This window comes from Chenopodium quinoa, unplaced genomic scaffold, assembly GCF_001683475.1.
Source record: "Chenopodium quinoa cultivar QQ74 unplaced genomic scaffold, ASM168347v1, whole genome shotgun sequence".
In the NCBI taxonomy this organism is placed as follows: domain Eukaryota; kingdom Viridiplantae; phylum Streptophyta; class Magnoliopsida; order Caryophyllales; family Amaranthaceae; genus Chenopodium; species Chenopodium quinoa.
In genome coordinates this window covers 66023-90203 of record NW_018743033.1, presented here as the reverse complement: position 1 = coordinate 90203, position 24181 = coordinate 66023, and the positions used below count along the sequence as shown (strand labels likewise).

The following is a 24181-nucleotide window of genomic DNA, read 5'->3' as shown; positions in this document are numbered from 1 at the left end:
AATCAGCCCCACAGGACTATATTTTTCCTTAACCATGGTCATAAAAAGTTAGTCAAAGTAAAGTATATATGTGAATAGTTTATAAGTGATAGTGTTGCAATTTTAGTGAAAATAAGGGTTGATAAAGTTTTAAGTTTATATAAGTTGAAATAAGAAAGTTAGGGTTTATAAAATAATATACGAGTAAGTAAAATAAAATTCATACGGAAACACTACTCTGTAGTAAAGCACAACATCGAGAATTACAAATACAAATCGCAAAACATTGAGAGTTGCACATACAACATACAAGCTAAGTAAAAGAAAATAAGGGTTGATAAAGTTTTAAGTTTATATAAGTTGAAATAAGAAAGTTAAGGTTTATAAAATAATATACGAGTACGTAAAATAAAATTCATACGGAAACACTACTCTGTAAGTAAAGCACAACATCGAGAATTACAAATACAAATCGCAAAACATTGAGAGTTGTACATTCAACATACAAGCTAAGTAATCATTTATTCCTTTTAAGGCTTTAAAAAAATTAATTTGAAGCAAATGACAAGTGATGACACTAGTAGCATATTACCCAAATAAAAACACCATGAAACTTCTCGAATGACCCATTTTAGAAGCGTGTAGAACTTAACCCAAATTTGTAGGTGCTAATTCTTTCTTTCGGTGTTGCATACACAAAAACACTCCCTTTTTCATTGTTTTTTCCGTGAAACAAAAAAAAAAAAAAAAAAAAAAAAAAAAAAAAAAAAAACAAACAAAAAGAAAACCTCTGCTGGACTCATTCTTCAACCAAATATAAACCTCACGCTTTACACTTTCTCTCTCCTCATCGGAAAACCACTCACTCTCTTTCTCTCTCCTCCGGCACCCGCCAAACGACGTCGTCGCCCGGCGTGGTTCCGTCATCGGAGCTCCGTTTTCCGGCAACTCATATGGCCATTTCACCTTCATGGGCTGCTCAATGGGGCGTTCGTCCCGTACTTATGTCAGGACATTCAATGGAAAGTAAATTCGCAACATTTTCAACTTGGTAAGCACTTTAATATTATCAATTTCTTATTTCGGCTTATTTCGCTTCATTATGGTCTTGTTGTATTCGTTTTCTAATTAGGAAAGACAATTGTTATAACTCTATTTTGCTTTATTTTAATCTTGCTACGTTGATATGATACTGTTTTAATGCGATGTTATATTTGTTTTCTAATTAAAAGAGGCAATTGTTATAATTCTATTTCGCTTCATTATAATCTTATGAGTTATGATGTTGATATGCTACTGTTTTAATGTGAGTTTGTATTATTTGTATATGTTTGTATTATTTATTGTTAAAACTTGAAGTTTATCTGTTGGCCTAGGAGGCTAGGCATTTAAAGTTTCATACTCCGTATTATGTAGCTGAATTGAACATATACTTCGTAGATGAATTAGTTATAACTTATACATTTCAAGTATCGGTGTCGGATCTTCGATACTTGTACATGGATAGGACATTTCGACACTTCATTTTGAGCCAATATTGCGGAATTTTTTCACGTAATGGCTAAGTCGGACATGTGGACACGTATCAGATACCCGAGTCTAAGTAACATAGATTATTCATGATGATTTGAAGGATTTCCATGTCTAAAAATGTTGCCAAATTAATTTCAATGGGCCTGGGACCTATTTTTCATTTAAAAGTCTTAAGAATGAGGATTAGAATGAGTGCTCCAATGGCGTTGATAGACAAAAGGAGAAGGATGTGGAGGCCGACGTGTGTGTTTGATAGAAAAAAGGAAGAGGATAGGGAGGCCTACGCTGGAGAAAAAAAACTATTGGTAGAAGTAAGAAATTCATTTCTTTTTTTAGGGGGAGGGGTATTGCAATGAATTCACCACCACCACCTATCACCTTGACGTACCACAGGAGACAAAAGCTGCAGAACAGAGAGCACAACAACAACATCAACCCCTCCCCGCTACGAGGCCAAGCAACGGTCCCTTGAGGCAGCAAACAGAAGCAGCAGGACAGAAGACAGCCTTGGCTTATTAGCTTTCACTGTGGTAAATTAGGAAGAGGACAAATGGTAGTAAAAAAAGTAACAATTAAGGCTTCTTGCCAACTGTGTAGTGTAGTAGTGGTATAAATAGAGAATGCTTAGAGGAGAGTGTTTTTCATCCAGAAATTACTTGTATTGAGAACTTGGAGAGTGATGGCCTAAAGCCATTAACGTTGTACGCAAGCTTTCAGCTTTTATCCATTAATCAAAACGTCCTACTTCCATCAATTTGTGAGTGAGCACGCTAGTCCGTTGCAGTACTTTGGTGGTTGTGGTGGTTTGAAACAAAGTTGATTGGAGGGAGTTAAGATTGATATGAAGAAACTCAATTTATAGGAGCAGGCATATAGCTCGAGTGTAGTAATGTAGTCAGCGGTGAATAGAGGGAGAGTATCTTCGTTGGCGACCAGTAGGGATAGTTGGGAGTTGGGACTTGGGAGCCATAATTAGATTTATTTGGTTATGTATGATACCAAAGTTACTTCACATTAGGGATGCACAATGCACCTTTACATGTGTGTGTTATCCTCAATTTCTCATTAAAAATTATATGACCTGATCCTATAATTTTGTACTTGAAAGTGATATATTGGCTGCCTTATTGTTGTCTTTGCAGTGGACCTTGCAAGACAAGAGCGATTCAATCTCTGAGTTCCAGCATTTTTTCCCCTGAACCGGTGCATTTATTATTTAACGTGAATTCAGCTCGAAGTCCATGCCATAAAAGGGGTTTCCGTTTCATTGTTAGGGCCGAGTCTGTGAGTATCTCATTCCAAATTCTGTATTTCATGTCTACTTTGCTATTATGTTTCTGTTCATTTTATTTTTATGAATTTGTGTACTCATACACGTGTATATACAGGACTACTACTCAATCCTAGGAGTCTCACGAAATGCCAGCAAATCAGAAATAAAAAGTGGTGAGTTACTGTTTTGCTTCATGACTCTTTATCATCAATGATGTTTTTAATTAAAGAGATTCTTAATTTACTATGATGCTCATAATAAGGTAAGAATATTTTTATTCATCAAAATTTATTCTCTTGACCATGAGCTGAGCTACAATAAGCTTACATAGGAGAGACTAATTTGGTTTTACTTTAATTTAGAATATGCAATAGAATTTTATATGAATGGATAGGGGCTGTTTTGCAAATTTCATGAGAATATTGAGATTTAAATTGATAACAAGGCAATTGAAGGAATGACATACAGAGTACCTACACCAAAGGGGTATCATATCAGAAATTCTTGTACATATAGATTCATTCTTATAATAAGCCTAAGTAGGAGAGACTAATTTTGGTTTTACGAAAATTTAGAATGTGCCATAGAGTTTTATATGAATGGATAGGGGCTGTTTTTCAAATTTCATGAGTATATTGAGATTTAAATTGAGAGAGAGAGAGAGAGAAGAGGGGGGGGGGGGGAGAGAGAGAGAGACTTTATTACCTTTGAAATTCACTTTTTTTTTTCTTTTTAAACGCAACACCATAATGCCAATAGAACTTCAAACCTTATACTCTCAAAAATTCAAAACTTCAAACCTTATACTCTCAAAAATTCAATTATCTGGAATGAGTTATTCCTGGGTAAGGATGTTGTTTCTTTCAAATACAAAGATCATCTAACATTCTTTGGAGGGAGTGAAGGACCTTTGTTCTTTTTAGGTTGACTAATTAAAATTATTTGGAAAAATAAGCTGAGATAAGGGTCATTATGCTCAGTTTAGGATTTTTCAGGTTAAAATATGAAAGCTGAAGTCTGTGATAAATACAGGATTTCCCCTATCCACTTGACACTAGCTTTTGGGATGCACCCGATCATTTTAGTTTTACCGACTTTGTTTTTTATTATTACGATGACTTTGACTACTATCTAGTCTTATAAATAATCTGTTATCTTCAAACATTCTTTGGTTGCAAGTCTGACTTGAACTTTTCATTTCACAAGACAGCAAATAGGATTTTAATGGTCGTTTATTTTATATGAAAATTAATATTTCTAGTAAGCTGCTTTTCCTACGTCATTCCATTGCCAAGGAAGTACAAAGCGTAGTTTGTTTGACCGTGTGAAGTCCCTCGTTGATGTGTGTGGTGGTGGTGGTAGGGGGGGGGGGGGGGGGCGGTGGCTAGTTAAGCAGCTTTCTCCTTTTTGTAGAACTCCCTTCCTGTGATTTTGTCAACCAATACCTAAAGTTCTTCTCTTTGTATGCTTTAGACAAGCACTTCATTGTATTTGGCATTGGTGTAAAAAATTATTGTAAAAATTTAAAAGCAAAAAATTTATTTGAAAGCAAAAAATTATTGTAAGTAGATGAAAGGTTAAATGAAGGGTAGAATGCCAAAGAGCTATGTTATATTTTATTTTGCTTTTGCAAGTAGTCAGAATGGAATGTCAGCTTCAGTTCTCAAGAATAAAGTCATTGCCATTGATCCTTATTTGAACAACTCATGTATCCTTATGGGTTTTTCATTTCAATAGTTTAATTTTTTTTTAATGGGTTATTTCTGGGAGATAAAACTATATTGAAAAGCTTTATAATCCAAGTTTTGTTTTGTGATCCTGATCTGCTATAATGTTCATACCTCATGCTTATATATTTAATTTTTTCCTTCGACGGTTACAATTATAATTAACTAATTTTGTTTTGTGTTCAGCTTATCGCAAGCTTGCAAGGAGTTTCCATCCTGATGTTAACAAGTGAGTTTATTCTTCCCATATTTTTTTTTCCTACACATGCTCTCCATCTCACTATGATTGCAGGTGATATAATATTCTTATGTTTGAGTAGTTATTTAGTATTTAGGTTTCTCTGTAACTCTATTGCTATTTATGGTTCAGTGTGTGTCCTGTTGCAATTTTTTTTTTTTTTTTTTTTTTTTTTTTTTTTTTTTTTTTTTTATAGTTTTGTGCCTTGAATGTTAATTTGCTATTGCTTTATATTCATCACATTTCACATTGCATCATTAAGGGTAATTGAGAGATAGAGTTTAACCTGTGCCCGTAAAAGTTGTTTGAATGATTTTGGTGGAAGTAAATCGGCTTTCTCTTTGATACTTGTATTTCACAAGAAGCATCTTTGCTGATTGTAATTCTTGCCTTGCTACTTCAGAGTTCCCTCACGAGCACTTAGTTGTTTAGTCCCTTTAAGCATAGGTGAATTTTGTTGTAATTTCCTGCCTGTTCTGTTTGAATCCCAAAGGCTTTCATTAATTTACTTTAGCCAGTCTTCTAAAGTTTTGTTGAGAAACTGTGATTTTACAGCATCCCACACCTTTGTTGTAGGCGTAGACAAACTGTCCTTTGAATTGGTCCATGTTGTTCCTTCTGGATTCTAATCAGTGTTACTTTTGATTAAATATCCTTTTTAAAAGAAAGTAAAATATCGAAACAGGCAGCTACAATAGAATGTCAATATGAAGCAGGGAATGGGCTTAGATATAATGCCAGCGAGGATTACTGCCTACTAGACAAACAAAGTGGATGAAGTACGTTGAAGTAATTGCCACCTTTTTTTTTTTTTTTTTTTTTTTTTTTTTATTTCCCCTGAATTATTTACCTGCCATTTGGCTATTCATCAAGGAGTGTAGGATCAGGTAAGCTTGAAGGCTTTACACTATATATATGATAGGATAGCGATGTCTAGCAGACAAAGCCAATTCAGTGCAAATGAAGAATTGTACTCGCTGAAATTGCGAGATAGAACAAATAAGGACTTGAAGCATCCTTGAGTGCCTTAAGACTTAGTGATCACTAAATTGTCGTCTACTTGCTACTCAATCTAAACCTAACTTGATGAAGCACAGCCTATCAACACATCACATGTGGCTGTCCTACATTGATAAATGAAGAGAGAGTTCACACTTTATAAGGCTAAAGGGGTACTCCTCCTATTGCCATATGATTTTGGAGTGAAACTTTTTACTTGTGAAGTTTGTTTCTCTCTCTCTTGTAATGATGGGTGTAGCCCAAGCCCATATATAACATGATATAGGGCCATGCACATGATTAGGACCTTTAATGGATACTCCTCCAATTGCCATATGGTTTTGACTATGTGAGTGTTTTTTTTATATATTTTTGAGGTTGGGTTATAACTACCAAACAAATATAAAAAAACAAGTCTAAAGAATTGAATAACGCTTAACAATATGATACAGATACTAGAAAAAAAAGAGATCAAGGTATAAGTGAGGTAACCAAACAGTATGCAACCACTGAATTGATCAAGGAGAAACCAATTAAAAAGGTGAATTTAATCCCAATATCATATGGCAATGGGTTTTCTTGATAAAGATCAAGATTAGGCTAGGGCGGCCACAAGGTGTTTCCATGGCCCCATTCTTATGCAGTCTGGAGCAGGTATCTCACCCTGATTAATTCCACTTCACTTTCTTCTCAATGGCTCCGAGCTTGGGTCTTCATTCTAGTTCCACAATGCGATATGTTTTATGGGACATCGTATAATAACGACTCACACAATATGCATAAGAAGGCATGCAAGATAGGTAGGGGATCAGGGGTATAAATTGTCCAAACTCATGCAAAACACAGAACTTCGATAGGTGAGAGGTGTAAGCACCGTGAGGTGTGAAGCGATCTCGTACTAAACGAAACTACTTTCACTTTCCATAACCAAAATGAAAGAGAGTCAACGATCCGCTCAACAAGGGCTTATAAAATAACCTAACTGAGGAATTCACATAAAAACACATTATATGGGGCACAAACTCACGAGAAGAGGCCAAATCAAGGGTATTAAAGCCCACTTATCAGGTAGTTAGCACATTGAAGCTGATTGACAGCTAATTTAAGAACAAAAGTCTGATTGTCTGAATGCTTTTGGCATTTGGGCTTTAATCAAGTAGTGCAGTACCATGTGGGTTTGAAGGTGCTGTACAAGGTCTGTGATGGGACACTGATGTCTCAATAAGGCCAACTCAACACAACTGAGGAATGGTACTGGGATTGGAAGTTTGAAACTAGTTTGAACTTTCAAGCATCCTTTATTGTCTTTCTAAACGATTTGGGATCATCTGTGAGAAGCATAAATTATGTTTTGTGGTCATCCAACACCTAATGACTATGTGACCTCATTGAGACTCAGGAGTGGCACCCTTAGCTATACCTGCTACTGATGTATGTCCCAATATACACGACAAAATCACAACTTAATCCTGTTGATGCTGACATACCTCACTGATCTTGTGTTCCTTTTTTTTTTTTTAAAGCTCTGATAATGCTGATGTTACTTGCTACTGATTTTTTTGTCCTCGGTCCTCCCTCTATATATGGAAGTTATAGACTCTTCCAGAAGTTGCATACTGATTTTCATAAATACTTCCTTCTCTTACCAAGGATGTTAATCATACCCTGATTTGTGGTTCATGCCATTGTCATGTTCAGCTGTTTGTTGATCTTAATAAACTGATTGGTCTCAAAAAATTAGTTTTCTTGAACATTCATTTCAGATGTTCCTTTCTTGTAAGTTTATCTTGTGTAGTTGTGTGCCTTTGAGTTGTGAACAAGTTTGATTTTCTGTTTTTGCTTTATGTAGGGAACCTGGAGCAGAGCAGAAATTCAAAGATATCAGCAATGCTTATGAGGTATGTATGACAACTATTGCATTAATTTACTTTACCACCCTTCATTTGTCATGCTATCTAGTTGTTGCATATTTTCTTTTAGCCACTTTTATATTAAGAGATTTACTGATCTGTAATAGACTGGTGTTCTAGCTTAGTATTTCTGATTTAACAAAACAAATGAATAAAGATGAAGGCTTGTAATTTTGATTGATAATGGCAGAATATGATAGCTTTAGGCTATTACTCTCCTTGATAACTTTAGGTTATCACTCTCCTAGTAACTTGAGGTTACCGTTCTCTGTCATTTTCTCAATACAAATCTCATGCCTTCTATTGCTATACTACTACCCTTATATAACCAAGCAAAACTACAAATTAACGATCAGAATTCAGTCCTATGTTGCCATACTCCCTAGTGCTTCTTAATTAACTTTGTCTCCTAGTGTTGCTCCTTGTACCGGGTTCATTACATGATCTCAAAAGGCACAGCCCCTGTGAAGGGCATCCCAGCATTTACCTAGAAGGAAAAAGCCATATGATACCCACCCGTTAGGCTGGGGGGAATGAGAGTTATACAATCAACCTCACGGCTGGAAGATGTGAGCTCAATTATGATGCTCGTCTTTGAACCACTTTGACTGTTACAATCTCCCAATCCAAATTTTAAGCTGACTATTAACCAAATGTATAGGTCTTGTCAGATGATGAGAAACGGTCTATATATGACAGATATGGGGAGGCTGGCCTTAAAGGAGCCGCAAGTGGTGGTCCAGGGGTAAGTGATATTTTTAAACACTTCATTGATTTAGTTTTGTGGCTGTAGTTGTTCTGAAAATTTTACTATTTCCGACAGGATTTCACCAACCCCTTCGACCTATTCGAGTCTATATTTGACCTAGGTGGTATGGGAATGGGGGGAATGGGAGGAAGAGGCAATAGAAACCGGGCCACCGAAGGCGAAGACCAGGTTTACAATCTGGTGCTGAATTTCAAAGAAGCCATCTTTGGCATTGAGAAGGATATTGACATAAATCGTCTGGAGACCTGTGGTACTTGCAATGGATCAGGTGCCAAACCTGGTACCCAGCCAACCAAATGCAGCACATGTGGTGGCCAAGGGCAGGTCATATCTGCAGCACGTACTCCCCTTGGGGTGTTCCAACAAGTGTCCACTTGCTCGGCCTGTGGTGGGACTGGGGAAATTTCAACTCCTTGTAATACCTGCAATGGTGATGGACGGGTGAGAAAATCTAAGCGCATCAGCCTGAAGGTTCCTGCTGGTGTTGATGCAGGCAGTAGACTGAGAGTTCGTGGAGAAGGTAATGCTGGAAGGAGAGGTGGGCCTCCTGGAGACCTCTTTGTGGCTATTGATGTCATCCCTGATCCTGTGTTGAAACGGGACGATACAAATATTCTCTACTCCTGCAAGGTTTCTTACATCGATGCCATCCTTGGGACAGCACTGAAGGTCCCAACTGTGGACGGGACAGTAGATCTGAAAATACCGCCTGGCACACAGCCTGGGACTACATTGGTAATGTCTAAAAAAGGTGTGCCAGTGTTGAACAAACCCAACATTAGAGGAGATCAGTTGGTCAGAGTGCAAGTTGAAATTCCAAAGCGTCTTAGCGATGATGAAAGGAAGCTTGTTGAGGAACTTGCTAATCTAAATAAAGGTAAGGCTCCCAGCACAGCCAACAGTAGAAGATAGCTGAAATGATAAAAGCTAGGAAAGTTATTCTTGTGTTGATGGTGTTTTTGCTCGACTTCCCCCTCTTTGATTGATCTCATGTTGCAAGTACAAGCCCAGAAATTTATCCCCTTGCCCTATGTTCTAGCTGAAATAGTAAGAATGGGGATATATCCCAAGGCAGATATAATTGTATGACATGTATGTATGGTACAAACTTTTAGCGGAGGAAACAACTTAGGTAATATACCTCATTTTCTTTATCTTAAGCCACAGCTTTTTGTTTCCAGTTTTTCTGAGCTTGCTGGGAATATTGTAAATCATTGGTGCAATTAGCGATAATCACTGGTGTAATGCTCTTATGAGCAAATAACAGCTGCAAATATTAGCAATTTATACCTTATTCTGGGAGTGATGAACATGCTCTCATGCCTTTCATTTCATCCTTACAAAAATTTATTAGCAATTCATCATTGTCATGAACTTCCAAGTACTGATATATGCAGCCCTTTCGGGACATAGTCAGATACAGTAACATGCTATGGGGATTTGAGTACCATTGCTAAGAGTTTGCTGTGCTAATCTAACTAGAACAATATCACAACCCCTTTTTACCATCAGTAAAATTAAATGTTTAGAAAAATATAATTGGAAAGCTGCTGCAAAAAGTAGAGAAACAGAGAAGGAAAAAGGGAGGTATTTTAGAATACCTCTTCTTTGGTTTTAAACCACTGCTTTTTAGAGAAGAGAGAAAGAGAGGTGGTACCAATGCTTGATCCCTGGACCTAGACTTCAGAGCTTTCATTCTCTTACCACTAGTCCACGAGGGAAGCTGGTACTAGCTGTTTTTACAGATTTTAAGTTATTCGAAGTTTCAGTTTAAGTTTCGTACGGCTAACATACACTGAGGTTTTTTTTTTTTTTTTTTTTTTAATTTTTTTTTTATTATTTTTTTTTATCAATTATAACAATGAATTTAATTAAATTATTCAAAAAAAAAAAAGAATTTAATTAAAAACCAAAAAAAAAAAAGACCTACCCTTTTGCTTGAAGTCGTGAATAGAAATAATAATAATAAAAAATTTTAAAAAAGAAAAAAACATTGATAAGGTATTTCTTTAGTAAGGAGAGGATCTTAACTATTCTGTATCAAGGTTTTTTGGTCCAGTATGTGCAAGTAAAAAAAAAAGTATTTTTTACCTCCAACACCTTTACTTGGCAAAATTCGAACCCTAATCCCAATACTCTAATTTGGCAAAATTCGAACCCTAATCCCAATACCCTAACTTGGCAAAATTCAAACCTCAAATCTCTAGGATTTGAGCTAAGAGCCTAAGAACATTACTAAGTGAGTTAAGCCTTAGATGACTTTTATACAAGGCGATTGGAGGAGCTTATTAACCCATAATAAATTTTATTTTACGTATAAAGAGAGAGGGAATAGAATTGATCTCATATTTGAATATCACCTGACATAGAAAATTATCAATAACATAATTTTATCAAATGTCTTTAAATAAAGGCATAAAGCTAATCTATCAAATGACTCATTAAATAGTTCAATTCAAGTGAATTATTGATAGCTAATAAGATCATAATTTATCAATTAGACCCTACCCTTTTTTATTTTTTCTAAGACCTGATTGAAGAGGTAATTTGTACAGGTAGGTCACCTTTACGTGCCGCAAGAAATATGGTCATGCATTAAACAGTCTCATTAATAATCCTTAATGAGCGCATTAAATATGAACTCTCTTTGTTCATTTCGGTCCGACACATGCCACATGCAACTGAATCTATTCGATTTTTAAACTCCGTTATTTTGTGAAATGGAATGAAAGGAGATCTAATTGACTTGTTTAGTTGTTTAGAATAGTGCCCTGATTGGCTAAGAAATTTTTTGTTGGTATGATTTCAATTTAAAATCACTAATTTATTAACAATTGATAAACATATATACGTTATTTAAAGTCATACACCATCTACAAAATAAATCGGATACAACAAAAGCATAACATATTGAATTAAATAAAGGTTAAGTATTCCAATCCTTCTTCAAACTAGGATTGTTCTGTGGAATATCTTACACGTACACATATATATTGTCATCATCTGATTCAAGAAATTGAAGTTGAATTATCAATATAATTATTTATGATCTTGAATAACTTTTTTAATGAACCTAATTGACGATATTCCACCAAACCTATACTAAACTAAACACACTATACTAAGCTAATCCCAAAATTGGGACACTAGCTAACTGCACTTACACAATACAATTTATTGAAAAAATAAAAACATGAATACTTTTTTCAAAAAAAAAATAAAAATAAAAAACACCCAAATTCTAAAGAAGCTAGACAGTTTTGACATAAGAAATCTGAAGTTTTTAAAATCTTAGAGAGAAAATGACGAAGGCGGGTTAGTTAAGCCTTTTTTTGTTGTAACAGAATGAACTTTAATCATCCTTAATCACCTCTTAAATAATAAATATAAAGTTATGAAAGTGTCCTAATTCAATTCAATATTCTGAAAAAATTGCGCGGAGTACATTTCTATTATACTTAAATAAAGTCATGAAAATGAAGTAAAACTAATTTGATACGTGATAACTTAAGTGAGTAAAACGCCAATCCGATCCATCGATATTCATACTCAATTGCAAGATTTAACCTTATATGTTATCATAGATATTCAATTCGTCATCCCCTAACTCCTATTCAAATCTAAAAATATACTAAGACCAACCAATAAAACTTATGGATTCAGACTGGTACACTACACAAACCACGTACAATAATGTCGGCACAAAATAATACATATTAAATCTGAATGCATGGCAATATGGCATGGGTGTGAACGTGTGTTACTGTGAATCTGTGATCTACTCATTTATATAATCTCCATGTTTTTGTTAGTTTGAATAGATTTAATAATTTCCATATTTAATGTTGTATTTTTAAGTGTTTGTATAATTGGGTTGGATGTAGTGTAAAGAATTATTGGTAAATTAACTTAAAGTGATAGAGATTCTTCCGCATTTGCATGCCACACGTGCAACTACCAAGATAAGTGCAAGCTTCGTGGATTGCACGTACTGTACTCTTTTTCTTGTTCCCAATTTTCTCTCTTACAATCTCAAGGTACCACTAGGTTTTGTACATGTCTCAAGTCTTAAGGAATAAGAATCAAAAATTTTAATCGAGTGGTTTAAATACTACTCCGTAATGAACATTAAAGTAGTGATTTGAATCCACAACTAAATCAAACTTTCATTATTATTGACCTTTAATTAAGAAAAAGGGAGATAATTCGCTAAACAATATATAAAAAAAAAATATATAAAAAAAAATAAAAAAAAAAAATAGGTAGGGTGATCTTGCCAATTGTGTATATGATAGATGCTATCAAGTTTGATAGGGTGATCTTGCCTATTGCTAGATATTCATGGCCTCACTATCTACTACTTGTTGGAAGAGGGACAATTTGATAAGCTAGGTAAGGAGGTCCTTCGCTTACTTAGCTTATGCGAATGTCAACAAATTTAGTTGGTAAAAGTTTTTGAAGGTCGTACATAATCAATCTACGAAATTAAATCACATCAAATACAACTCATCAAGATGAAAAGACACAAAAAGTACTTATACATATGGCTCATTAAGGAGATCTAGAGGAAACACACTCTTATTTTAATAATGTCAAAAACAGTGACCCAAATCTTTATGGTTTTTCTGCTTTCCCTTCATATCATAATTAAAATTCTACCTATTTTTTAATGCTTTCTCTTGATCAACTCCCATCTCACTAAAATTGTCTTATCAACCCATTAAACTCTCATAAAAAATGGTTAAATAATAGGACAATTTAGTATGTGAGACAAATCAGATGGACTATTTATTAATTAGAAGGCTTTTTTTTCCCCTTTGCCTCACTTGTTGAGCCAAATAAATCACACTATCTTGTGGTCTTAGTGTCTTACCGCCATATTCTATCTACTCTTTTTATAAACAAAAATCAACCACTAACATAAAGATAGTATCATCATCGAAATAAATTGATTATGTACCAAATTAGTCATTTTCAATACATATAACAAGTATTATAGTACTTCATATATTATAAACTTTTCATAAATCAACTTTTAGACATCAAATCATGAGGTTGAGCTAGCTTTGAAAGGTTAGTCACTACAACATTAAACCGTTGAACTAACATGTCATTAGTTAAGTTAGTAGATGATTAGTAAGGGTGAACCACTTTGTTTCCTTGATGTGGGGACATTTTGATAACTCCTCTCAACTTCTACATAAGGAAGATGCTTTATTTTACATACCCATTTTAATTATTTCCACCTGCCTATTCCAAATTAATTCCCCATGTTTGAAGGGCAAGTTTATTATTTTAATTGACCAACTACCAAAATGCTTTTATATAAATATGCTCTATCTTCCCTCTTTTTAAGGTCTTTTTATTTCTTCTCTTCTATGGAGGTACCTCTTCTCATCCCAAGCTTTCTCATATTAATTTTTTAAAATAACAAAACCAAAAATTATCTATTTATTTCATCGATCTTCTAAGAATTTTTCCATAAAACTTATTGCATAATATAGTACGTAGACATACTGGCGTATGTACTAAAATGATTTCATATAATTTGTTATTTCCGTTCTGCTAATTTTTGTGGTCATAAACTTTTTACTCGTATTTTTTAAATGGGTAGTATTAACTTTCATTATTTGTATTTTTGGGTGCAGAATAGGGAAAGGGGAATAGGGTGGCCATTAGGGCTAGGGAGCATGTACATGAGGCTGAGACTGGTGGAGGGTTTACCAGTTTCAACAACAGATCGTGCAAGATCGTCTTTTTGTTTTCCTTCAAGCAGTTTTTCTTCCTTCTCTTCTTCCAATCTTGATACCGAGGTACTTCCTTCTTTTACTTACTGGTTTCATGGATTGGGAAGAGGGTGGACTATGAAAAACTTAAAATTTTTAGACCAAAAATGAAAGTTAGATTTTCAGATTGTAGTAAAAGAAATATAAAATATTCACATTTTTTTATACACTATGTATGTAGATCTAAGTTTGTAGTGGTTCAATGATTTGAGAAGTGAATGAATCAAGTTACTTCGGATTAAAGTTCTAATTTTGTCACTGTACTGGTTTCTCATCTTCACTAGCTACCATAAGAAAAGAAAAATAATTAGGGGTTCGCAAAATATTTTGTATAATTTAAAACGTTATACAATGTTTTCATTTTTGTAAAAAAAATTTTATGCTTTGCATATTTTTCATATACGCTTGAGTCAAACTACATACGTACTACATTTCTTCATGCTTAAGGATAGGTGAAAGAGCGGCACATTTTCTAAAAAAAGTACTATATATGAAGACTTAAAAGAGTCATAAAGGGCATCAATTAGTGACATGATGATATTTTATTTAAGGATGTCAAAAGGGCGGGGCGAGGCGAGGCGAGGCGGGTGTTGGGTTTTTCATCCCCATTCCCGCCTAACATTCTCATCTCCATCCCCATCCACATCCTCATGCATCCCCATCCTCACGACAGGTTCAAAATTCATCCTCATTCGGGCCTTACAGGTACAATTCCAAAACCATCCCGGCCCCGCCCCACCCCCCACTTGGATATCCACCTAATCCCTACCCAAGACCCGTCTAATCACCGCTCCCAAATATACCAATACTACATAATATAAATTAAAATAAATAAATAAATCATTGTTAATATTACACTTAATTATCTATTTTTTACTACTATAATTTACATAATTTTTTTTTTTTTTTTATAAAATACTAGTATACAATTTTTTTTATTTTTTTAAGGAAAAAGATATATGTAGCCCGTAGGGATGCATTTAAGAAGTTAAAAGTGAAAAGAATAGACAATAAATAAACATTTATTACATTGATTTACTCGTGAATTGTCCATAAAGTCCCAACTTAATACTATAAAAGGAAGTATACTAAATGCTTATGCAACCCTAAAATATATACATATGGGTATGGGGTGGGGATGGGGCGGGTACAACCTAAAATCCACCCCCACCCCCATTACCCATAACGGATATGATTTTTTTCTCCATCCCCGCCCCACCACTCACCAAACTGGACCCATTCCCACCTCACTTGACCCGCCCCATTGACATCCTTCAATTTTTATTCACAAAATTCAACTAAATTAACTAGCATGACATAGTGACGCAATTATGTACTGGTACCACTAACCTGTGGTATCTACTTTAGAAACACCAAGAAGTTTCAATGGTTATGACTTGGAAATCTAATTAAGTAAAAATTCGAAAATTCTCAAGTGAAAGTTAAGGATTAATTCTATGTTTAGTCAACTACTCAATGAGAAAGTACTAGTACAACACCAAAGCTATTTAGTCTCTCATTAAGGGGAATTATAACAATGCAAAAAGTAGTGGACAACTATGTTATATATTGTGTTAGCTTAGAAAACCAAATTTCAATGTCAAATTTGATTATTAGTCTTTCTTGTTCAATTCTTTAATCTTGGTTCATTTTGATTGATGTGCAACCAATGCAAAGCAGTCAACAGCGTCCTTCTTCCAAGACAACACCAAGTCCTTAGGCCGTATAATCGGAATTAGACCACGCAACAGTAGATCAGAGTTATACTCATCAAGAAACACAGCCGTTGATCGATCCGAAACAACACATAGATTGTCTAACAGAAGTCCTTCAGAGCATGATGATGAATTGGATATAGAAATGTGCGATGGGATTTGCATCCCTCTATGTCTATATGCTAAGATGAGCAAGAATAAAGACGTTTCAAAGCGATGAACTAACGTTTTGGTACGAGAACGCATAAACACATACATTTTCTTTCATTTTTATAGATGAAATTTGATAAACATACCATACTACAATGTATATGCAAACAAAAGAAAAGATATGATTCTTTTCCTTCATATTATACAAATTAAATTTGTAACTAAAATTTTAACATGTACTAGTGATTTGAGATCTATTTATTTTTATACTTTTGTATGCAGAGAATAACAAAAGACATATTTTTCCCTCAAAAAAAAAAAAAAAAAAAGAAGACATATTAACATATGTACTTTTATGTTACGCTTTGATTGCATCATTTAAAATTGTATAATTTCTCTTTCAAAGATCAAAATTTTAACTGTAACTTGTCACTACTATAAAAGAAAAAAATAGTAGTGGAATCTTGTTAACATCATCTTAAATACTTTGTATATTCAATTTTATTTTTTTTTCAATGTGTAATACTATAATTGAATATATATATATATATATATATATATAGCCAAATTAGTTTATTTAAAGACTGTGAAAAACCAAATGAGTATTGATGCAACTTTTGAAAAAAAAAATGAGCTAATTGGCTATATCAAATAATACTACAAACAAATATCATGAAGATGAGTATTTACTAATTAGAGCCTTTTGGATCAAATAACGCGGTGAGAGAGATTTGGGCTTGATCATGCCAATATTGTGGTTTGGGCTTAAAATGAGGGATCAAACTCAATTTGAATTGGGATGAATAATCAATTGTAACCTAAAATGCATGAAAGTTTCAAAATGTTGAACTGAGTTTGCACATATACAAGTCATGTAAAATCATTAGTATAGATGTAGAAGGTCAGTATTTATGAAAATAAAATAAGCATTTGTTTATTCAAATTGACGACAAAAATTGGCTGAATTTAAGGACATTTTAGAAAATAACACCATAAAAAAATCCGAAATTGGATTATAACACCATAAAAAAAATAAAAAATAAAAAAACTTTTATTATAACACCACAAAAAAAACCCACAAATTTGATTTCGCCACCACTTAATAGATTCTTGGATGGAATTCGTTAGTGGGGCCCATAATTGACACATGTCAATATCCTATTGGTTTAAAAAATTAAATTAATACAAAGAAAAAGAAAAATTAAAAAGAAAAAAAAAAAAACCTCTAACCCCAAACCCAGCCCCACAACCACCACCGGTAGTCGTACACTCCACCGCCAACAACTCCCAATGCCGCCGGAACCCCTTTATCACCGTCGAAATCACCGGCCGTTAACCCCACCCACCACAGCCCCCGCAAATCCCGCCAATCGACCCAGCTCCATCACAGAGATCCGCCCCCTCTCCCTTCCCTAGGGGTGTCCACAATTCGGATTAAAACCGAAATCCAATCCAATTCAAACCGAATTATCAATTTGGATCGGAGCCAAACTTTAAATTGGATCGGATCGAATTGAGATTTTTTTGAAAATTCAGATTTTCAGATTGGATCATATTGACCCTAATTGGATCCAATCCAAACCGAAAACCGAATTGTAAAATTAAGCTTGTATAATTATGGAGTTCTTTATTTTTTGAAGTTTAGCTCAAATACTTAATACTACATAAAATAAATTAGAGAGACTTTGTATTAATTAATTAATGACTTGATGTTGAACTATTTATTTTAATCATGATTTTGAAGACTTGTATTTATATTAAAGATTTATTTTTATAATCCTATTAGGCGCTAAAAAATAATGTATTATAATTCAGATTTTCGGATCGGATCCAAATAACAGAATTTAAATTCGGATTGGATAGGGAGAGAAATTCAGATCGGATCGGATTGAAAAATTGAAAACTGAATTATATTCCGGATTGGATCGAATTTAGACTAAATCCAAACCGAAAACCGAAGGGACACCCCTACCCTTCCCCCACCACAAATCCGGCCCTTTCGACCCATTCATCCCTTACCCTCACCCCAAAACGGTCGAAATCAACCATGGAAGCCCTAGAACGGTTGATTTGCGGTTGTGTGATGAATATTGGTGGTTTGTGCGGTTGCCGCTGTGCGAATTTTGCAGTTGGTGATGTTGAGGAGTTGCGTGGTTTTCGAAGTGGCGTGGTGGTTTTCGACTGGTTTTGACGGTTTTGGTGGGGGTAGGGGATGCCGGCGACAGGGGTTAGGGTGCTGGCGACATGGGCAGGTGGCGCCGGTGGTACGGCTGACTGGGTTTGGGTTTGGGGTTAGGGTTTTTTTCTTTTTAATTTTTCTTTTTGTTTTTATTAATTTAATTTTTTTTAAAACCAATAGGAAATTGACACGTGTTAATTATAGGAAATTTAATTTTAAAATCATTTCTGTTCAGTTAAAATCAGTTGACGAAACACGAGTGATGACCCTAATATATTGGGTTGGGTTGGAATTTGGAAGAAGTGCAACTACACTCTTACCATAGCACTCTCACCCCAAAAGCCCACAAAACGAGCTTTTCACCCAAAACACCAAGCGAATGTTGAAAACCAACCAAAAACCCCAGTAGAACCCTCAATCTTCCATCAACAATGGCTTCTTTCGCTGCGGCAAGGTCTATCCTCCGCTCCTCTCCCGCCGCCCGATCCGCCGCCCCACGTTTCTCCGCCGCCGCTAAACCAAAATCCAACCCATTTTCTCCCTCCTCATTCAACCTTCCGAAGCAAAAGACTCTCTCTGCCCCTCGCATTTTCAGGTAACAATTCACTCATTTAATCTTGTTAAATTTGATCTTTTAGCATACCCAGAAAGATTTACAGCATTAATTTGATTGATTAATTGTTTTTGTAATCTGGGGTTGTTGATTTTTAAGGTCTCCTGTTGAATTGAGCTGCTGTGTTGAATCGTTGATGCCGTATCACACGGCTACTGCCTCTGCGCTGCTCAACTCCATGCTTTCTGCTGCGCCCCGAAGCGCTGGTTGGACTCCTGAGGGTATGATTTCTCTCTCCTATTATTTCATTCTTTATTTGAATTTCTTGGTAATTTGTATGACAACATTTTTGGATAAGTTTTATTGAATTTGGTGTTCCCCTTTGATTAGTTGATATTGCTATGTTTGGTTTCTGAATGTGTGTGCATAACACTTGGGGAATTAATTCTTGAATGAAGTATTGGGGAAATGCCGGAGTGTTGAGATTGACAAAATATGCTGAGGAGCTAGTAACCAAGCCTTAATTTTAGGGTTCTAGAGTAATTCATTAGGGATCTCAATTATCGAGATGTGTGGAAATGTTTCTGAAAATAGTTGAAACCAAAAGGTAGAATAACATTGCAGCATTTGATCTTGATGTAATGCTGGTATTGCTAATAGGCTAATGATGGATAAGGGTTTGGAGATATGATGCTCAACGGCTCAAGTAGTGACTAGCTTGTGTTAGCTATTGGATCACTGGATTCTTGTCAAAATGGAGTGTTGGACTGCGAGCTTTTTGTTGTGATGCTTGAGATCCAAATCTTTCATATGACTGATAGTTAGTTTTGATCACCAATGTTTCACCTATAATGATAGAAATTAGTTTTCCATATCAACTAGGTCTTGTTTGATTCAATTCATGTGGTCATACTTTAGTGTATGTTTTGTGTTGTTAAAATTTTTACTTATGTAGGTCACCTTCACTCTACCATCTTTCTCTAAAGGAACCATACCCTCTTTGCTCTTGTAGGGAAAGACCAGACTAGATGAAGAGCAAGCTAGCACAGATGGGAAGACTCGTGGGGTTGAATTTTGTGAGTTTTGTGCTGCTTAAGTAGTGGAATGTAAAACATTGTTACAGATCAAGAAAATGAATGACTAACGTATACAATTTGATCTCAAGTGGCAATTATCATATTTCTTTGTTTGAATTGTGTTATGTAAAAGGTGTAGGTCAGGTTTTAAAAATGTTTCAATCACCTTTATCTTGACAATGGATATATCTGATTCCTTCATGTTGGAGTTTCGAATAGGTTATTAACATTACTTGCATAAGTGTAATTTGCTAACTGACTACATTTCTTTGTATAACACATTAAAATTAAAGGATAAGTGACATTTTCAGCTTGGCAATGTCATCATATTTGATCAATACTATATATTTTGACTAGAACATAACCAGATTTTGTGTTTCCAACATTATAGATCTTGTGTCTTTAGGTAGTTTTTAGCAGATCAGCATCACCCTGCTGATTCCAAACATATGAAAACTCGAACTTGTTAATTGTTAATCTTTATTGCAATATGATATAAGAGTCATACTAATACGTCATATGCATTCAGATTGCAATGATGATGTATGATGCATATCAGATGGTCGTGCAAAGTATAATGTACATGGACTTTGTGCATTGGTGATATGCTAAGGGTTTTCAAGGACATTCGGAGAAGCCAGAGCTATTTCATCTTTGTTTTCATGCTAAACTACAAACTAGATGATTCTCGATTCAAACATAAATTTTGGAATCTGTATCTCAGACTCTTTAAAATCTCTATTATAACCCCTTGTTTGTTTCACTGTCCTTTGGTTATTGTGCTAATTCTCACTGTTTTATCAATATTCACTGTTGGTGTTGTGATTTCTGTGTTGGAATAACTCTTTTCTTTTCCAGCTAGTTCTCTTGGAAATAAAATAGTAATAACTAGCTGAATAATCGTAGAAGGTGGAGATGTTACACTTTAACACAATATGGTGAAAAAGTTTCTGTCATGCAGAAGAATTCATTTGAATTGGATCTTGCGCATCAATGTATCCTTATTTCCCTCGGTGAACACATGTGACTTCTTTTGGTTCACCCATCGCTGTAGTTGATAGATATTGTCATTAATATGGAGTTTGAGGTGAGAGTGGTGACAAGTAACTGCTATTGCTTTGAGGTTATATATCTTGTTAAGGCCTTGGTCATTGAGATGGTGATTAGCCCATGGAAATCTGTTTATTACTAGTTATTCTACCCATATTATTTCTTCTGGTATTTACATCAACGGATCAACCTAGGAATGAGTCTGAGTTATTAGCTGTAGATGTGTGTTGAGCTGAATTATCTGATCTGTCGTCTGCTCATATTGCTTTTGTTTTATCCTGGCTCGTTCAAAGAAAAACTACCTCTTTCCTCGTATTTGGATAGGGCAGTGCAATTGAGCTTGCTATTTAAATTAGACAGGAATAGGGATGCCTAGCCAGGACTTTAGGAACTCTGTATCCCTATGTACAAATGCATATCTGTGAGGATATGACCAATCAGGAGAAGTTTGCATAAGTTCACTAATGGTAAAATTCTCTGGTTTGTAGCTTAGAGTTATGGTTGTGTAATATTGTGTTCTAGGTCAAGGGAATAGAAGGCAGCATGTCATTTGATACAGTCATCAAGGTTTATGTAAGATTCTTCAGTTTTAGATGAAGCACTAGGAAAATGACATGGTCTAACAGATCTGAGATGACTTTAAACACGGGAGGTAGAATGATGCTTCCCTTCCCAAAGATTGCTGCTATCTCTTGGGTTAAGAGTTTGCTGTGTAAATCTACTGCAGTATAGTGGAGGATAAGAAAATACTTGGACATAGTTATGGAAAAGTTTGTTGCAAAAGCAAATAGAGACCACAAGAGGTACAAATCTTCTTAGCTAGCATCTGTGTGTTGAGGCTTTGAAGTCATGCAAGCCTCGCTTATGTATTTCATGCATGCCTGCTAAATAGCTTTTGATGGATTTTAATATCAATCTTAAGGTCGTTCTAGGATTAGAACCTAAACTCTACTATAAGAACTAAAATTTTCATTGTCATTTTTTTGCCTTTATATGTCTGAAATTATTAGAATATATCCTATTCCCTTGAAATTTGACTTGGGCTTTCCTCTGTTTAGGGCCCTGATCACACCTCCCTTGGCTTGTTCTGGATGTTAATCTTGTCAATCTGAATGCTGGTGTAACAATATATTTGTTAAATGACTTCCATATTGTAATCCCTTTACTTTTTGGACCATGTAAGTAAGTATATTTTTTCTTTCATTGTAGATGGATGAATTTTGTGTTGGCATGGCGGTGAATTTGCCGTAATTTCTTTGGATTGTGATTTGGACTTTGTATACCAGCTACTAGAGGTATTCCCTTTCATGAAATATAAAGGTTGCTGAATTCCGAGCAGGTTAACTCCGTCTGCTTTGTTACTTCTCTAAGAACATTCTGTGTCAAATCGAATGGAAATTTTGTACAATATAATTCCTTGTTTCTGATTTGATTCAATTATGTTGATGATTGTTTCAGACTGGGGTCTGAGGCCTATTATGTTACACATTTAATTGATCACTAGAACATTAGACGACATAAAATTTTCTGGCTTGTCCAGGATTCGAGAAATGAATATGCAGGCTAACTTTGATCATGTGTGAATGTGCTCTCAAATGATCTTTGACCAGCTCTAGAAAATTGCATACATCTAGAGTATAATTTATGCCGTTGGCTTAAATTAGTCCATTGTTGTGTAAATTAGGCCATTGGCTTAAACTGTGTTAACTGATAGGGTTGTTTCCTGACTGGGGTTTTTCCGGTAAACATGATCAGTCAGCGGCTGTTAGTTTGGTCAACTACTTGCTCAGTAAGTGGCTGTTAGTTTGGTCAACTATTCGCGCTTATTGTCGATGTTTCAAAAAAACTTAGTGGCTATGAAAGTTGATAATGGATGATGCCCCTTGGCTCTAACCAGTGAAGGGTTTCACCAATAAAAAACCAGTTAAGGGTGTTCATGAGTGCAGAACCTAGAAACGCAGACTTGGCAACTGGACCAAAATATAGTGTTTGATCATGGTTTTTTGTGGTATTGGATCGGACTACAGCCTTAAAAAATAATGCTTTTCAACACCGCAAACGGACTGGATTTCTTATGGTTCAGGCCATTATCTCAATCTGGTATGATCATGGTATTTTGCGGGTTTAGATCGGTTTAAAACCTAAAATACAACATATTTCAACCATCACAACTAGACTAGATTTCTTATGGTTCAGGGCTTCAGGCCAATCTCTCAGTCTAGAGTCAAAACTGGCTAGAACAAAATCATTAGAGTACAAAAGAGAATGCCAAAAAAAAAAGCACGACCTTCGTACAAAGCAGAGTTCATAAGAACCACAAACCTAGACAACGGTGAAACCAGGTAATAGGTTGATCTTGGTCCAAATGCTTATGAAGAGTGACAAGGTAAGCAAAATATGATGGAAATAATATCAGACGTAGTAGTAGTATAAGTACGGAGTATAATAGATATGGAATTAGGGTGGCAATTATAAAACTTGAAAGCATAAACGTAGAGTGAATGACCTTATCCTATGTTATTTACTGAGTAGAACATATAAAATATATAAAATTAAATTAAAAAAAAACCCGAAGTTTTACTATCGCTCCTTTTTAATTAACTAAGGCAGCTAAAGTGCGCGTTGCGCGCAGGGTGGCCAGCCCTTTCAACTTAGTTTTTCTTGGCTTGTATTTGCATTTGACATGAAGTTAATGGACTGATAAAGAAATATCTCTCTATTGCTTAGCCTTAATTTTTCTTGGCTTGTGTTTGCACATCACATGGAGTTAATCGTCCGTTGTCGAGGGCTCTTATTCGTCCGTTGCCAAGGGCTCTTGTTTTTGACGTTGTAGGATATTCTGGAAAATTTGAAACAACAGGTTGCACCCTTATTTAAGTAGTGAAAAAAACAACGTGCTAACACTTTGTATAGGAATTTATGATACTAATATATCTTTTGCGCTCATTGACCTAATTGGAAATAACAAGGTACATCATATAGCAGTATAGGGTACATCACAATACATAGTAGTGGCATTAATATATAATACTATTCAGATACACATGATTTCACAATGCTCAAAAGTTAACAGACAATCAGAAAATGAACTCGGACAAAATGCTTCTAACAATTTGGTTTTGCAGTAAAATAAGCTCTATGTAGCCCCATAATTCCCTTGATAATTCCCTTGATAATTCCCTTGAATCCCTTTTTGCTTTCTTCCCCTTTTCACCTTAGTCAATTAGGTTTCCTTTCTTCCTAG

The 24181-nt window shown here is 35.1% G+C and overlaps 3 protein-coding genes across 8 annotated transcripts; all 3 read left to right on the top strand.

Annotated features, from left to right (window-relative positions):
- Positions 1 to 494: 494 nt before the first annotated feature.
- Positions 495 to 9757, top strand: LOC110730487 (chaperone protein dnaJ A6, chloroplastic-like). The gene is made up of 7 exons (XM_021910285.1): positions 495 to 1030; positions 2655 to 2796; positions 2901 to 2958; positions 4699 to 4741; positions 7599 to 7647; positions 8321 to 8404; positions 8483 to 9757. Exons 1-7 carry the CDS (start codon positions 933 to 935, stop codon positions 9338 to 9340), a joined length of 1332 nt encoding a protein of 443 aa, XP_021765977.1. The 5' UTR covers positions 495 to 932; the 3' UTR covers positions 9341 to 9757.
- Positions 9758 to 13657: 3900 nt separating this feature from the next.
- On the top strand, positions 13658 to 16306 carry LOC110730486. 3 transcript variants are annotated; one of them, XM_021910283.1, is made up of 3 exons: positions 13658 to 13812; positions 14077 to 14241; positions 15895 to 16306. In XM_021910283.1, exons 1-3 carry the CDS (start codon positions 13744 to 13746, stop codon positions 16147 to 16149), a joined length of 489 nt encoding a protein of 162 aa, XP_021765975.1. In that variant the 5' UTR covers positions 13658 to 13743; the 3' UTR covers positions 16150 to 16306. The 3 variants fall into 3 exon arrangements, 1 of the variants encoding a protein (XP_021765975.1); XR_002513067.1 differs by having other exon boundaries at positions 13809 to 13949; XR_002513068.1 differs by having other exon boundaries at positions 13810 to 13931.
- Positions 16307 to 18190: 1884 nt separating this feature from the next.
- Positions 18191 to 22283, top strand: LOC110730484 (protein NUCLEAR FUSION DEFECTIVE 6, chloroplastic/mitochondrial-like). Of its 4 annotated transcripts, none has more exons than XM_021910280.1 (3): positions 18191 to 18853; positions 18971 to 19092; positions 20417 to 20656. In XM_021910280.1, the coding sequence occupies exons 1-3, from the start codon at positions 18690 to 18692 to the stop codon at positions 20434 to 20436; spliced, it is 306 nt and encodes a 101-aa protein (XP_021765972.1). In that variant the 5' UTR covers positions 18191 to 18689; the 3' UTR covers positions 20437 to 20656. The 4 variants fall into 4 exon arrangements, with proteins under 4 accessions (XP_021765972.1, XP_021765974.1, XP_021765973.1 ...); XM_021910282.1 differs by lacking the exon at positions 20417 to 20656 and adding an exon at positions 22147 to 22283 and having other exon boundaries at positions 18192 to 18853; XM_021910281.1 differs by lacking the exon at positions 20417 to 20656 and adding an exon at positions 21996 to 22140 and having other exon boundaries at positions 18192 to 18853.
- Positions 22284 to 24181: the final 1898 nt, after the last annotated feature.